At 48.6% G+C, this 16,571-nt stretch overlaps 1 protein-coding gene across 1 annotated transcript; it reads left to right on the plus strand.

Annotated features, from left to right (window-relative positions):
* The first annotated feature begins 551 nt into the window (after positions 1 to 551).
* LOC135080285 (protein VAC14 homolog) lies at positions 552 to 12,716 on the plus strand. Its single transcript, XM_063974972.1, has 24 exons — positions 552 to 753; positions 931 to 1,081; positions 1,836 to 2,066; positions 3,078 to 3,295; positions 3,566 to 3,686; positions 4,023 to 4,146; positions 4,733 to 4,989; positions 5,429 to 5,592; positions 5,723 to 5,866; positions 5,997 to 6,140; positions 6,271 to 6,414; positions 6,545 to 6,688; positions 6,819 to 6,962; positions 7,093 to 7,236; positions 7,367 to 7,510; positions 7,641 to 7,744; positions 7,808 to 8,155; positions 8,597 to 8,702; positions 9,368 to 9,542; positions 10,104 to 10,222; positions 10,299 to 10,378; positions 10,524 to 10,695; positions 11,307 to 11,458; positions 12,186 to 12,716. Exons 1-23 carry the CDS (start codon positions 653 to 655, stop codon positions 11,443 to 11,445), a joined length of 3,618 nt encoding a protein of 1,205 aa, XP_063831042.1. The 5' UTR covers positions 552 to 652; the 3' UTR covers positions 11,446 to 11,458; positions 12,186 to 12,716.
* The last annotated feature ends 3,855 nt before the right edge of the window (positions 12,717 to 16,571 follow it).

The raw sequence follows: 16,571 nt of genomic DNA on the forward strand, positions 1-16,571 counted from the left end.
GATGATATGACAATTTTCGGGGTGCCATGTTCAAATAATACTCAGCAATGTTAGCACCGGTAGATAAAATCGATAAAACGCCGCAATAGCAGCTTTATCACGGCGCGCATCTTACTTAGCCCTGAAGCACGTGTTTTGCCCTACACAAGCAACAAAAATATGTCAACAACACATAACCGGCTGTATTCGGTATCGGTATGGTCCATACCAAGACAAAGTATAAAATTAATAGTAATTTCTTACATAAACTGAAAGTTTTAGGCATTTTATGCATTGCCTAACGACTGCAATAAGGCTATACTTCTAATTTCTATTAAAAGTACTTATGGATAGATATTTACGGACAATGTGTCAATAAAAGGGTTATCAGCAACTTTTATATCTATATGTCGTAGGTAGGTTTTATCTGTATGCATGAGTCTACTACTAAATTGAAATGATTTTACCAATTTTAAACAATTATTATACTTGTTAGGAACATCTCTAAAGCTGATGTCATGCGCATGACAGCTATCATCTATCTGTCTGATCTGTCAAATTAGACACCGAAACCGAAACGTCAGAAGAAAGAATAGTTCGTTTCCCCTTGTTTTCCGAGGATTTTCCGATAAAATAAAAGTGTTTTTCATGTAACAACAATAAAAATTACAAAATGTCTGAAAGAGATTATGCTCCGCTTAGTATAGCCTGCGTTCGTGGGCTATGCGACAAATTATATGATAAGAGAAAGTTTGCTGGTGTTGAAATAGAAAAGTAGGTGTATTATTGATAACCAAACATCTAATTTTGCTTGCGAGTAGTATTACATTAATCTAGTATACATTATTTGTTCTTTGCATTATAAAACAAACGATGTGCCATGCCTCAGAGTCTGATTCTGAAGGTTACTTGATGGTGTTGTTAGAGCTCTAAAAATCTGTATGATTTCAGAATGGTAAAGGATTTCAGCGACGCAAACAACACTAGTCAGATCAAGAGGCTGATCAGAGTATTGGGCCAAGACCTGATGTCTTCAACCAACCCCAATGTCAAGAATGGTGCGTTGATGGGCCTCTCCTCAGTTGCTGTTGGATTAGGAAAGGTCTGGTTGATTGCTACTAACATTTCCTGTAGAATGTGTAAAAAGAGCTAAAGTATCAATTTAAAAGTAACATTTTGATGTTCATGTCACTAAAAACAATGAAAATAGGTAATTAATGGTACTATTGACAACAATAAATTTCATGAAAATAGTAAACAACGAATTGAGACCCTCATCTAAAAACTGAGGCTGACTAAAATCCACACAGGCAGTTACTTAGTGTTAGAAGTTACAAAAAGTAGCTAGATCATTATCAAAATGGTTGCATAATTAATTATTTAAACAGGTACTTAAGATCTAATTAAGGTGTAAACAGATAGGTAATTAACATGATATTGTTTATCCAACATAAATATTGCATTACAGTAAATGATGGTTTTTAAAGCCAGTTTTGGTTTTTGAATGTTTATTCTTAATGATCTTATAATGGGTATTTAGAAGAAATAAATGGAATATTTTGAGTATCATTGGTTGGTAGGTAATGATAAATTATCAATGAAAATAAATGTGGCAATCACATTATCATTACATAATTTTATTGGATTACAGGAATTGCATTAAATATTAAATTTAAAGATAAGAAATATGCCAAATTTTATCTTTTAGAAGATAGGGTAGGTAGTGGAAAGACTCCTCTTTCCAGTTTCCAGAGGGGCAGAAACTGTCTGTCTACATTATGTTTCATCCTGAAGTGTATAAGCGAGTGCAGGGCCTCCCTAAAAACGTAATCATCGGGCTGTCCCGTCCCACGCAGGGCTGCGTGACGTACCTGCCGGAGCTGACGCACCCCATCGTGGCGTGCCTGAGCGAGAGCGAGTCGCGCGTGCGCTACCAGGCGGCCGAGGCGCTGTTCAACGTGCTCAAGATCGCGCGCGGCGCCGCGCTCGCGCACTTCCCGCCCGTGTTCGACGCGCTGGCGCGCCTCGCCGCCGACCCCGAGCCGCAGGTCAAGCAGGGCGCCGAGCTGCTGGACCGGCTGCTGAAGGTAGAACCCACCACCACCCATGGTTCTTCCTGCCTCACGGCGTACGAACCGAATCTCGGGAGAGCGCGCGGGTACTTGCTCTGGGCTCTTTTCCCCGGGCGCTTTGCTTGACTCCCTACAAATTTCTCTGATCCATGTCCCTTCTCATAGTCAATTCTCCCCCTTCTGGGGCTTGACACCACAAATACGGTACTTCGCGTCGGTCTGCTATCGTTGATAAATGTCATCGCTTCTCTCATAACTTCGCCTGATTGTGTGCCAGGAGTGCGCGAACTCGCGCAGCGCGATCCAGTTACTGCTACTACTCGTGAGGTCCTGGTGATAAACAGGTCCTTGCTCGGCTCTCCGTATCGCATCCAGCATCTTCTGTCGAGCTTCGTCATAGAGGTTACATTCCCAAAGTGCGTGATCGTGGCTCTCTTCGACTCCCTCGCCGCATGGGCATAGTGCAGACTCGCACAGCGTCATTCTGTGTAGGCGCTGCCTGAAACACCCGTGCCCAGTTAACAATTTGGAAACCACGTAATCAGGTTCAACCCAGCCGAGTGAGAGCCTCACCGCCACGATGGGAAAGAACTGGTACAGCTCACGTCCGTCGCTGCTGGCATCCCACCACTCGGCTCGCTCGGCTGCTGAAGGCATGCGGGGCTGGGCTTGTGTGCGGCGCCGGGCCCGTGCCGATTAAATAATGATATAACTGCAGTCAGTTGTAATAAATAGTATTCAGTAGCAGTAATAATCTTGAGAATGGATTTTACGACCACACTCTACACAAGATAAACAAATGCCTTTATTGTTTTGTCATTGAGAAAACAAAAGCAATGTCCTTATGCCCTTCTCACCAGAAAATAACAGATAAAGGTTGAAACTTATGTATAATTTACTTATCGATTCCACTTTTACAGCAGCTGAACTCATATGTGGTCGCGTTTTTATCTTGCGTTTCTATATTTTGTTTATCAATTGTAGTTTTAACGCGTTTTGAACATTTGTCGTGTCCCGCTCGGGCAGGACATCGTGACGGAGAGCCCGGCGTTCGACCTGGCGGCGTTCGTGCCGATGCTGCGCGAGCGCATCTACACGCGCAACGCCTTCGCGCGCCAGTTCATCGTGTCGTGGGTGGCCGTGCTGGACGCCGTGCCCGACATCGACCTCATCGCGCACCTGCCCGAGCTGCTCGACGGGCTCTTCAACATGCTGGACGACCCCAACCCCGAGATACGCCGCATGTGAGTACACTGATGGTGCGTCCACATTGGGCGAACGGGCTCGCGCGGCACGCTGGTCATCCTGCTCACTTTGCTCTTGAGGATGTCGAGTTTGCCGCGTGAGCCCGTTCGCCCAATGTGGACGCATTATGTGATGATAACGCAAGGCATTACATTCTCAGCGAGACGAGACTGCCCTCGAAAAAAAGTTGATGTGTTGACAGGCTAATCACGTTAAGAAGGGGGGTATGTTTTGGTATTGAAATATTTCAGAGGTTCACTTTGCTGCAGGTGCGACGTGCAGCTGAGCGAGTTCCTGCGCAGCATCAAGAAGGACCCGTCGCGCGCGCACTTCCAGGCCATGCTCAACATCCTCATCACGCACGCGCAGTCGCCCGAGGAGCTCGTGCAGGTCAGCGGGGCGCTGCGCTCTCTCACGCATCTAAAGTTTCTTTTAGCATGCAATAAATGTATTTTTTTTTCTTCAAGAGTAGTCTGGTCTGTGAGCACGTAGAATTTTGTCCAATGACCCCAAGCTACCCATCCTTATCGCTCGCGCGTAATTATATTGCTGTCTCGACTGTGCGACGGGCGCCCGCAGTGAGTGTGCGAGCGCGACAGCAACATAATTACGCGCAAGCGATAAGGATGGGTAGCTTGGGGTCATTGGACAAAATTCAACGTGCTGGGCTTTAGTTTGCGTTACGACTGTCATATGTTTTGACGTTTGTTATGTGTGCGCGCGCAGCTGACGGCGATCACGTGGCTGAAGGAGTTCAGCGAGCTGGCGGGCGGGGCGCTGCGCGCGCACGCGTCGGGCGTGCTGTGCGCCGTGCTGCCCTGCCTCGCCTACACCGACGAGCCGCGCAAGAGTATCCTTTGCCAACACGCATATTATGTACACAGGTCTCAATGCGACATTTTTATATGAGTCGCATAATAGACAAGTCAATTGACGTACTTTTTAAAACTGTCAAAACGAAGCTCTGCCATAGATTTTGTATGGCAATACAAGCAAGTGACGTCACTATTTTGTCAACTTAATCAAACTACTTTTTTCAATTACAATGCGACCAAAAATTGTAATTTACAGGTAATTTAAAATTAATTAAGTTTTTAAGACCAGAATGAAGGGTCTTTTTAAAAAAGTTGTGGTTTCGAATTATAGGGGTATGGTGTCAAACTGTCTATTATATTATGTACTCACAGCTTGACGTTTCGACTGCTGTGCCGCAGGCCAGCCATGGTCACAAGCAGACTGGCGGTGTGAGTGTTAACAAAATTGCATAAAAACTAACATTGCAAAAAGAAATGCTGTGTATACCTGTAATTGAGGTCATATACGCATCATGTGTTAAAATGTATGAACTGTATTATGTATGTGACTTTGTTGGTGTACCTAATAAACAAATAAATAAATAAATAAATCATTTACCATACTACATACCGAGGGTACAGGCATCCGCGAGACGGCCGCCACAGTGAACCTGCAGCTGACCAAGCTGCTCGTGGCGGAGCCCTCGCCGGCCGCGCCCGGGGACCCCGCGCCCGGGGACCCGTCAGCGACAGGGGACCATCAAGGGGACGCAGACACCGCGCTGCGGCTCGACGCCGTGGTGGGCGTGCTGACGCAGCTGCTGCACCACAACTCCGTGCACACTAAAGTCGCCGCGCTGGACTGGATCCTGCACCTCTACAATAAAATGCCTAACGAGGTCAGTGCACATGTACCCGGTACACCGTCAGCTAAGGCCGTGTAGCCTGTCTGCCAGCAGTGTCACAGTTAGTGACCGACCGAATATACGTTTTCGGCCAAAAAAGGACATTCGGCCATATTTTCGTTTACGGCCATAAACCAGCCGAAGCTTCGGGCAAACCGAATATCAGAAAACCGTGAACAAGACGGACGAAAAACGTTTGGATATTAAAAATAACTAAAATCGAACTGCCTAAAGCGGGATTACGACCTTTCGCTTGCCGGGCGAAATTAATTCTATCTGAGCTACTTAGACACTGGATCAAACCGTCGAAATTTTCAAGTCGAAATGTTTCGGTCAGACTTGGTATATTTACCCTTAAACATCTAATAGAAATATTGTTGCAAATACTTCTGTGATGGTCGGACATTAGTCACAGTGCGGTTTCCGTGCGCAGATGTTCCCGGAGACGGACGCGGTGTTCGTGAGCGTGGTGGGCAGCCTGACGGACGCGGCCGACGACGTGGTGCGGCGCGCGCTGGCCGTGCTGGCCGAGATCTGCTCCTGCGCGCCGGAGCCCGGTCAGTGGCAGTCTCTGGTGCACCTCATTACAGCGCTGTCGTGAGCGTGGTGGGCAGCCTGACGGACGCGGCCGACGACGTGGTGCGGCGCGCGCTGGCCGTGCTGGCCGAGATCTGCTCCTGCGCGCCGGAGCCCGGTCAGTGGCAGTCTCTGGTGCACCTCATTACAGCGCTGTCGTGAGCGTGGTGGGCAGCCTGACGGACGCGGCCGACGACGTGGTGCGGCGCGCGCTGGCCGTGCTGGCCGAGATCTGCTCCTGCGCGCCGGAGCCCGGTCAGTGGCAGTCTCTGGTGCACCTCATTACAGCGCTGTCGTGAGCGTGGTGGGCAGCCTGACGGACGCGGCCGACGACGTGGTGCGGCGCGCGCTGGCCGTGCTGGCCGAGATCTGCTCCTGCGCGCCGGAGCCCGGTCAGTGGCAGTCTCTGGTGCACCTCATTACAGCGCTGTCGTGAGCGTGGTGGGCAGCCTGACGGACGCGGCCGACGACGTGGTGCGGCGCGCGCTGGCCGTGCTGGCCGAGATCTGCTCCTGCGCGCCGGAGCCCGGTCAGTGGCAGTCTCTGGTGCACCTCATTACAGCGCTGTCGTGAGCGTGGTGGGCAGCCTGACGGACGCGGCCGACGACGTGGTGCGGCGCGCGCTGGCCGTGCTGGCCGAGATCTGCTCCTGCGCGCCGGAGCCCGGTCAGTGGCAGTCTCTGGTGCACCTCATTACAGCGCTGTCGTGAGCGTGGTGGGCAGCCTGACGGACGCGGCCGACGACGTGGTGCGGCGCGCGCTGGCCGTGCTGGCCGAGATCTGCTCCTGCGCGCCGGAGCCCGGTCAGTGGCAGTCTCTGGTGCACCTCATTACAGCGCTGTCGTGAGCGTGGTGGGCAGCCTGACGGACGCGGCCGACGACGTGGTGCGGCGCGCGCTGGCCGTGCTGGCCGAGATCTGCTCCTGCGCGCCGGAGCCCGGTCAGTGGCAGTCTCTGGTGCACCTCATTACAGCGCTGTCGTGAGCGTGGTGGGCAGCCTGACGGACGCGGCCGACGACGTGGTGCGGCGCGCGCTGGCCGTGCTGGCCGAGATCTGCTCCTGCGCGCCGGAGCCCGGTCAGTGGCAGTCTCTGGTGCACCTCATTACAGCGCTGTCGTGAGCGTGGTGGGCAGCCTGACGGACGCGGCCGACGACGTGGTGCGGCGCGCGCTGGCCGTGCTGGCCGAGATCTGCTCCTGCGCGCCGGAGCCCGGTCAGTGGCAGTCTCTGGTGCACCTCATTACAGCGCTGTCGTGAGCGTGGTGGGCAGCCTGACGGACGCGGCCGACGACGTGGTGCGGCGCGCGCTGGCCGTGCTGGCCGAGATCTGCTCCTGCGCGCCGGAGCCCGGTCAGTGGCAGTCTCTGGTGCACCTCATTACAGCGCTGTCGTGAGCGTGGTGGGCAGCCTGACGGACGCGGCCGACGACGTGGTGCGGCGCGCGCTGGCCGTGCTGGCCGAGATCTGCTCCTGCGCGCCGGAGCCCGGTCAGTGGCAGTCTCTGGTGCACCTCATTACAGCGCTGTCGTGAGCGTGGTGGGCAGCCTGACGGACGCGGCCGACGACGTGGTGCGGCGCGCGCTGGCCGTGCTGGCCGAGATCTGCTCCTGCGCGCCGGAGCCCGGTCAGTGGCAGTCTCTGGTGCACCTCATTACAGCGCTGTCGTGAGCGTGGTGGGCAGCCTGACGGACGCGGCCGACGACGTGGTGCGGCGCGCGCTGGCCGTGCTGGCCGAGATCTGCTCCTGCGCGCCGGAGCCCGGTCAGTGGCAGTCTCTGGTGCACCTCATTACAGCGCTGTCGTGAGCGTGGTGGGCAGCCTGACGGACGCGGCCGACGACGTGGTGCGGCGCGCGCTGGCCGTGCTGGCCGAGATCTGCTCCTGCGCGCCGGAGCCCGGTCAGTGGCAGTCTCTGGTGCACCTCATTACAGCGCTGTCGTGAGCGTGGTGGGCAGCCTGACGGACGCGGCCGACGACGTGGTGCGGCGCGCGCTGGCCGTGCTGGCCGAGATCTGCTCCTGCGCGCCGGAGCCCGGTCAGTGGCAGTCTCTGGTGCACCTCATTACAGCGCTGTCGTGAGCGTGGTGGGCAGCCTGACGGACGCGGCCGACGACGTGGTGCGGCGCGCGCTGGCCGTGCTGGCCGAGATCTGCTCCTGCGCGCCGGAGCCCGGTCAGTGGCAGTCTCTGGTGCACCTCATTACAGCGCTGTCGTGAGCGTGGTGGGCAGCCTGACGGACGCGGCCGACGACGTGGTGCGGCGCGCGCTGGCCGTGCTGGCCGAGATCTGCTCCTGCGCGCCGGAGCCCGGTCAGTGGCAGTCTCTGGTGCACCTCATTACAGCGCTGTCGTGAGCGTGGTGGGCAGCCTGACGGACGCGGCCGACGACGTGGTGCGGCGCGCGCTGGCCGTGCTGGCCGAGATCTGCTCCTGCGCGCCGGAGCCCGGTCAGTGGCAGTCTCTGGTGCACCTCATTACAGCGCTGTCGTGAGCGTGGTGGGCAGCCTGACGGACGCGGCCGACGACGTGGTGCGGCGCGCGCTGGCCGTGCTGGCCGAGATCTGCTCCTGCGCGCCGGAGCCCGGTCAGTGGCAGTCTCTGATGGATAATCTCTGGACAATTTTAAGACGCAATTGTGTCACTAATCTACGCTACTGTGTCACTAATGGCCGCCATCTTGTCACTAATGGACGCCACCGTGCCACTAATGACCGTCATCTTGTCACTAATGGACGCTGTCGGTCACTAATGGACACCGTCGAATTTGAGATCCATTCGTTTCATAACTTTCGTAACCTAGTACGTATACTTACAGATACTCTTTCTACCTTCTAAAGGGCGCTCATTCTTATTTCGATCATGCTCCGAGTTATGTTGTGACCACTTATTAACACTTCCTTTTTAGGGTTCCGTAGCCAAATGGCAAAAAACGGAACCCCTTATAGATTCGTCATGTCTGTCTGTCTGTCCGTCCGTCCGTCCGTCTGTCCGTCCGTATGTCACAGCCATTTTTTTAAATTTTTAGGTGATCTGGAATCGAGTCCATACTACTACAAGTTCCTACAAGCGTTGCTGCGGTTATTGGCCGCGGACGACAACTTATTAGAAGACAGAGGGGCATTTATTATAAGGTAATATTTATTTTGTCATTTTATTTATATTTTACCTGTGGCTAGCTATAGTACACTGTGGCTGCCACAAAATAAGTAATAGTACCTATATAATAGCTCACATTTTGTGATGAAATAGGGTTACCGTTTTTGCGCTCACTACAGTTGACACCACTGGTGAGCGAACTCCTGTCACTCACCATTGTCGCTGGTGATGAACGCTCAAGCATTAGGGTGCCGCCACTCGAGTGACAGGAGTTCGCTCAACCTAGTGGTGCCCCCTGGTGAGCTAGTTCCGGCAGACTTGACCGGTGGTAAATAAAATAAATAAATAAAATAAAAATTCTTTATTTCAGACAATTTTAAAAGTCCATATTAAGCGGGTTCGAAAATAAACATACACACAAACAATAACAGATCCAAAAAAACTTGACAAATACAAAAACTTGTACCCTGTGCAGAGACGGACCATCATGGGGGTGGATAAGGCCCCGCGATCATTCTCTGCACAATACACTTCCATAGCGGCGATGTGTATCTGTCCGCTAGGGTCCTCAGAATGCTGTTGCGACTGGCTCGTACCCTGGTAATAAGGGATACAGATTTCTTTCGTATTATGGCGCTAAACCTGTCTGTTTGGTAATCCGCAAACATCCCTGATACACGTGTGTGGTACCTGCACGCAGGCAGCTGTGCGTGCTGCTGAACGCGGAGGACATCTACAAGGCGCTGTCCAAGATCCTGCGGCGCGAGCCCAACCTGCGCTTCGCGGCCACGCTGGTGGACGTGCTGAGCTCCATCCTGCTCACCGCCGCCGAGCTCTACGAGCTGCGCCAGCAGCTGCGCGCCATGGACAAGCCGGTCGGTTATCATTCTATAGGCAAAGACTTTGTATAATACAAAATTTGCGATACTGAGAAATTACTCACTAACTTATGGTCAACAATAAATTGTTCGTTACATAAGCCATGATAAAGCCTGGTCCGTGAGCACTTAGAATTTTGTCCAATGACCCCAAGCTACCCATCCTTATCGCTCATGCGTAATTATGTTGCTGTCGCGCTCGCACACTCACTTCGGGCGCCCGTCGCACAGTCGCGACAGCAATATAATTCCGCGCGAGCGATAAGGATGGGTAGCTTGGGGTCATTGGACAAAATTCTACGTGCTCACGGACCAGGCTTTAGTGCTGAGAAGACCGAAGTTTCTAGCATTTATTTTTTAAGCAATGTGGTCGATAACACTGTCTGTTGTTTTTGCTCGTAAATAAGGGTTGTTTCACACGACACCGCAGCGGCGCGTACGCGCTACAATGTCATGCGAAGACATGCATGGCTCGCTGTGTGGCCTACAGAGGCGGGGAGTCGTGTGTGGCAGCTCTAATTTTTCTCGGCCATTTATGAGTGCGTGTGTGACCCACAGAGCACGCGCGCGCTGTTCGCGCAGCTGTACCCGTGCTGGTGCCACAGCGCCGTGTCGCTGCTGGCGTTATGTCTACTCACGCATAATTATGCGCACTGCAACACGCTCATCTCCACCTTGTATCCTTTTGAAATACGATTGAATAACTATTGAAAGAACCTATAATGCAAAGATATCCTTAACGAGACTCACCAGCGGCGACCTCGAGATCACAGTGGATTTCCTGACGGAAGTGGACAAATTAGTGCAACTCATTGAATCTCCAATATTCGCATGTAAGTTTATCATTCATTTTTGTAATTAGAAAAACTGTGACTTTCACTTTTATTTAACCTCTCAGTCGACATAAAAAGTAGTAGGTCTCTCATAGTCTCATGTCCTCTTCACCCCAACTGGTCAGTAACATTGAGCCTTCTGCAGACTTGCGGCTGGAGCTCCTGCGCGGCGCCGAAAGTGCAGAGCTGCGCAGCGCGCTGTACGGGCTGCTGATGCTGCTGCCGCAGAGCGACGCCTTCCACGCCCTGCGCGCGCGCCTACAGTGCGCGCCGCCGCTGCCGCTGCCGCCGCTGCCCACGCTGCCGCCGCCGCACAGGTAAAGCCCGGTCCGTGAGCACGTAAAATTTTGTCCAATGACCCCTAGCTACCCATCGTTATCGCTCGCGCGTAATTATGTTGCTATCGCGCTCGCACACTCACTGCGGATGCCAGTCGCACAGTCGCAACAACAATATAATTACGCGCGAGCGATAAGGATGGGTAGCTAGGGGTCATTGGACAAAATTCTACGTGCTCACGGACCGGGCTTTAGCAGTAACGATTCGAGACTCCTTTCAGCAGTATTCGCCATTTCCTGCAATTTTTGATTTGGCCGAATTCTATCGAGGCCTTTTTAGAGCACTTGTTTACGTCTCACCTGTATAGCGTGCCCCATCATCACCTGTTGTTTGTTTACACCTGTCATCAGTGGTTGAATGAATTGTATATTGACACTTTGACAGCAACCAAAAAGTATGTCGATTGACTGATAGAGTCAACCCTAAGGGCCTTGCCACACTGGCGGATTGCAAGCGGAGCGCCGGCGCCGCGGACACGCTGCGTACCGCGCCGCGCCGCTGCTCCGCCCAGAAAAAGCTTGCAATCCGCCAGTGTGGCAAGGCCCTAACAACCCCACGCACCTTGTAAGATGAGCTCGATTGTTGGCAGTCACAAATCCGATGACGGCGGGCCGGAGCTGGACTTCGGCGCGCTGCTAGCCGAGTTCAAGCGCGTGCAGGCCGCGCACCGCGAGTACAAGGCGCTGGACCGCTCGCGCGCGCGCCTGCTCGACGCGCCGCACTCCTAGCCCGCCCGACCCGGTGAGACTCGACCTTAATACTAGGCAGTAAAGTTTACAATATTTCATGTGATTACCATCTTATCATTGTATGCTGAAATACCCTATTTACTTGTAAAGTCTGTTCGCCGAGAGTTGATAAAAAAAATTAAATATCAGAGGTTCTAAACTCATTATAAATTGCGGCCCGCTAATAATTTTTGTCGATATAATGAAAAACGTTGGTAGATTATTTGGCCTGGCCTTTTTTTTGGCCTGGATTCTCGGCTCGGTTACAATTTAATTTTGGACTACCATTTATAAGAATGTTCTAAAAATACCAATTATCTACCAAAATCTACTAAACGATTTCGCACTACTAAATCATCGTTCTCTTTGCCTCAAATCTATCAAAAAAGTAGAAATCTACTAAAAATGGTTAAGCTGTGGCCGCCGCCGCCCGCCGGCCGGGGCGCTTGACGACAGCTGCGTGGCTCGTACCATGGTACTCAATGCGCGTTGTGACAAACGACGCCCGCCATACAGAATGCGATAATTAAGCGACAGTCGCTATTGCAAGACATTTCATAATATTTATCAACTCTCGGCGAACAGACTTTAGTGTTATGTAGACGACCTCTTATGTACCTAGTAATAGAGGTGTATTTGCAACAAAATTGTATAGATGTGCTGTCGCCTGTATTTTATTTGGTAGATTATATTAACAATTTCTATAATGATGACTGATGTGTTTTTGTTTCCCCCACAAGGGTCCTGGACCGGATGCAGCGGGGACTACAGCTGGACTAGTTTGCGGATGAGTACCAAATCTATGGACAGACCATTTTTAGTACTATCTTTTTCACTACCTTGAGTGTATTCTCTGTCTTACAGGGTACATTGTACAGCTTTTATACAAAACTTCGTTTAGATAATTGTTATCTATATTTAATGTATTTTATTATTTAAGCAAAATCTACTCTCATTATTACGTAATTATTAAAATGTATTTTAGTAATAATACCGGGAAATATAATTGAATATAATAATATTTTCATTATTTATTCAATAAAAGTAGTATTATTATTATAAAAAATATAGTCAAAGGAAACTTCTTACAAACCACAATTATTATGACAGTACCGACTCGGACGCTACAAAATGTATTTTTACGAGGAGTTACACTCCTTGATCCCTAAGGTTTCTATTCTACAAGCGCTTGAATTAATTTATCCCAACTAATATTATAAATGCGAAAGTAACTCTGTCTGTCTGTCTGTCTGTCTGTCTGTCTGTCTGTTACGCTTTCCCGCTTAAGAGCGTTTACGCCGTTTGGCGCAAAAACAGTACTTTTTCAACTCGTTACAATCATTAACCAGTAATATTACAAATATGTTATAGGTATAAATAGTTAGGCAATTTTGTCGTCTAAATAGTTAATTGAGAAAATATTGCGATTAGTTTAGTATTTAAGAATTCTATCAAGATAAGTCCACACAGGTTTTGTAAATTTCCACTTTAGCGTCAGTTTACAAGCTGAAATTTTTATAAAAATACTGTGAAAATGATTTAACAAACATTTATATCCCATAGCATAGATCCTTGAGCAAATAGTTATCTGAGAAAATTTTTAGATTTAAGCCTTTTTCAATAAGAAATCACAAATTAAAAGAACGTGAAATACCCAAAAATCAAAGTGATTTTTTCACCAATATTCTTCCTTTATTCAACACAAAAATAGCTTAATATAATAGAAGAATATCTTATCTCAAATATTTACTTTGAAATTTAAAATAATTCATTGTAATTTTTTTTCTATGAGTATTTGAAAACTACTATAAATCGCCGCGCACGAATCGTTCAAATTCAGTCCGCCTCGAGGCGTTCCAGAGTGAGGTCACGTCGCTCGGTGCTCTGCTGACATGTGTCACGCGTACGTTGATCTTTGACAGGTAGCTGGACGTTTATAGTGTATCCGCAAAATCTTGGTGGTAGATTTTGCGATCACTTGGTAATTAAAATATTTTATTGTTATTTTTCATTACAGTCGATGTAGTCTATTTTTATAACAAATTCTATTTCAGACGTAATGAAAAATAAAATTAAGTTATTTTTAGCGATGAAACGAAAACGAATGACAAAAATTTGGAACAGCAAGTTATGTTTGGTCATTTGACGGCCACTTGAATCGTCTCACCCCTTAGCTTTTGGCTACCGCCGGCGCACTAAGCCGGTTGATGTCTAATCTCGGAGGCCCGGCCGCACTGAGTCGCTGACTATACTTTTGCGTCGCGCGTTCCATGGTCCTATATGGGACTCGAGTATGGCATAGTGCTGTGTAGTCGTGGAGTATCCTACTGTTGAAAAAAGCACAGCGCATGATATCACTGAGGCACAGGCTGAGGTAATTCGTGGATACCGCATAGTATCCGCAGTCCGTCTATTCCCCGTTGTGGACACTGACTATGTCCCTACTGAGGATAAATGGGAAAAAAATTATTGTCATTAGTGGCGATGTATAACAATCCTACTAATATCCTATCCTACTATCCTACTTTCTACTATAATATTATAAATGCGAAAGTTTGGATGTCTGGATGTCATGATGTCTGGATGTTTGTTACTCTTTCACTCAAAAACTACTGAACGGATTTTGTTGAAACTTTACAGTATTATTGTTTATAACCCAGATTAACATAATATAGGCTATAATTTATGACGATATGTGACAAATAAATTTCAATAAATAAATAAGCGCAATCTATCGTTTTTGACGTTCGTTCGTAAATATTCATGCGGGGGAAGCCGTGAAACGCCATCTATCAACATGATATCAAAAAACAGATTTTACGAACTAAGGGGTAAAACGAGTTCCACGCGTACGAACTAGCGGGCGGCCGCTAGTTCAAAATAAAATTAATAATATTTGTATTCATCTGGTCTTACTTGACTTTTACTTTACGTATGTCATGCACGATGACATTGGCGTCAATATTTGTGTACGTCCCCACTAGGCATAATTGGGATGTATTTTTCTAATTTGTCATAAGTTGTGAGAAAGCCTGTAGCTACAACTGGGAAAGTATGTGTCGCCACTGGTGACAATCGATATTATTTATGCCATTTATCCTCAGTGGCGACAAAGCTAGTGTCGACAACCGAGAATAGACGCCAGTTGCGAGGTGACCATAGGTCCCAAGGGGAAATGTACGTGTACGTGCACCACGAGAGGTGGAAACCAAAAGGTAGAGGCTTGAGGATCTAGGCTCTAGAGTGCTGAAGGGTACGCCTGGCCGTCAGCTAAATTTTACGTTTTTTAGAGGCAGTTCTGCCTGTATTGGAGGAGTGGGTGCGACGGCATGATCGCCTCACACATAATAATAATAATAATAATAAATCTTTGGACAATTTCACACAGCGCCAGCTAGCCCCAAAGTAAGCAACTTAATGCTTGTGTTATGGGTGCTAGCTTAACGGATATACTACTTATATACTTTTTTTTTAAAATACATACATATTATACATAGTAACACCGAGACCCGTCACAGAAATTAAAATTCATCATTTCAATTTCTGCCCGGCCGGGAATCGAACCCGGGACCTCTCGGCATAGTAGTCCGTTCTGAACCACTACACCAAACGGCCGACGAAGGGCGACCCAGGTTCTACCGGGCCATGGGTGCTTCGGGCCATTCCTCAACCGTATAGGCCGAGAGCCTGTAGATGGTTGTCAGTCAACACTGCAGTCTTGGCACATGAGTCACCGCAGCAGACTGACACGCTCCAACAGTGCCCAGCCTAAGCGAACGAGCGGCGGTTGGAAATGACCTCTCCCTACCAATCGGGAAGAGGCGTGAGATAGATAGATAAATTGTTTATTTGGTGTTACACACACTTTTTTTTTAATGCTTTTAACACACACATTATGTATAGTTGCTATTGAAACTCAATTGTGATTTCTCTTAGCCACTTCAACGTCTGTGGGCACTACAGTGCCATTTTTTTTTACCGTAAGCCGTCAGTGGCTCTACAGTGCCCACTAGTCGGAGCGTTCGAAAACACTTGTCTGGTGTTTTGTTACACAAGTTAGTAATAATTTCAACAGTTGCAACATAACAAAGTCACAAAATAACAGAAGATAAAGATGACTAGCGTTTCAAATAGTTCCCTGCATCAGAGTGATGTGTGCCGCAGCGATGCAAAGAGCAAAGAGCTCAGTATAAACACTACCCTCAAAAGGGCAGAACACTGATTTTCAGCTTTTGCTAGAGAACGCATGAAGTACCTGTACGGAATAAACCCGCTCGCTTTCGGAAACAATATCTACATTAGTATAAAATACAATTCTTATGAGACAAATAATCTTATGGTATAGTGTGCTTACTTTCTGTGAAAGTGTTCTTTCACAGAAAGAAGCAGTGGAAAGGGGGAGCGAGAGGCCTCAGCCGACACTCCGGTTATCTGGGCGCAAGAGGACAGCTTATGGTCTCCAACTGTTTCTTCCTAACAGGCCTCGGTCGCTAGACATGGAGGTGTCTGGTGGCGGTTAAGGACGAATGCTACAGGCAACAGCCAATGGCGATGTCATATCACTCATATGGATCATGGCAGAAACAGTCAGGTTTTTAGTGGGTGTAGGGGCTACCCACCTTCTGGTAGGAAGAACCCCACATAACCCACTAGCTGCCCCCGCAGCTGATGGGTATGAAATGTTATGCATTTTCCAAATAAAAAAAAAGGAATAGTTAACAGGAAAAGTTTGTTTTGAATAGAACTAAAATTTGAAAAAATCTCTCACCATTAAAATTCAATTTTTTTTCTGCTGAACATAGGCTGCATAAAATATTCTCAAAATAGTAAAAAAACTTTGATAATTTACTATTTGATAAATAATTTACGTATTTATTATTTATTAGGACTAATGTATAGGTACCATGATTTATAATTATGGAGTCAGTGTTGGAAGATTTGAATATTTTATAGTTTCCTTGAGCTGTCACTTGACAGCCTGGCACACTTTTACGATGGTGGATCAAAGTATTTTGGTTTGACTATAGAGCGTGAGAACACGCACACAGTCACAATTATTTTAGTGTGAATAAAAATAGCATCGAAATTACCTAAACTTGACATGCCACGCTAGACGTAAACGCTCT

Source organism: Ostrinia nubilalis, chromosome 17 (genome assembly GCF_963855985.1).
Source record: "Ostrinia nubilalis chromosome 17, ilOstNubi1.1, whole genome shotgun sequence".
Lineage (NCBI taxonomy): Eukaryota > Metazoa > Arthropoda > Insecta > Lepidoptera > Crambidae > Ostrinia > Ostrinia nubilalis.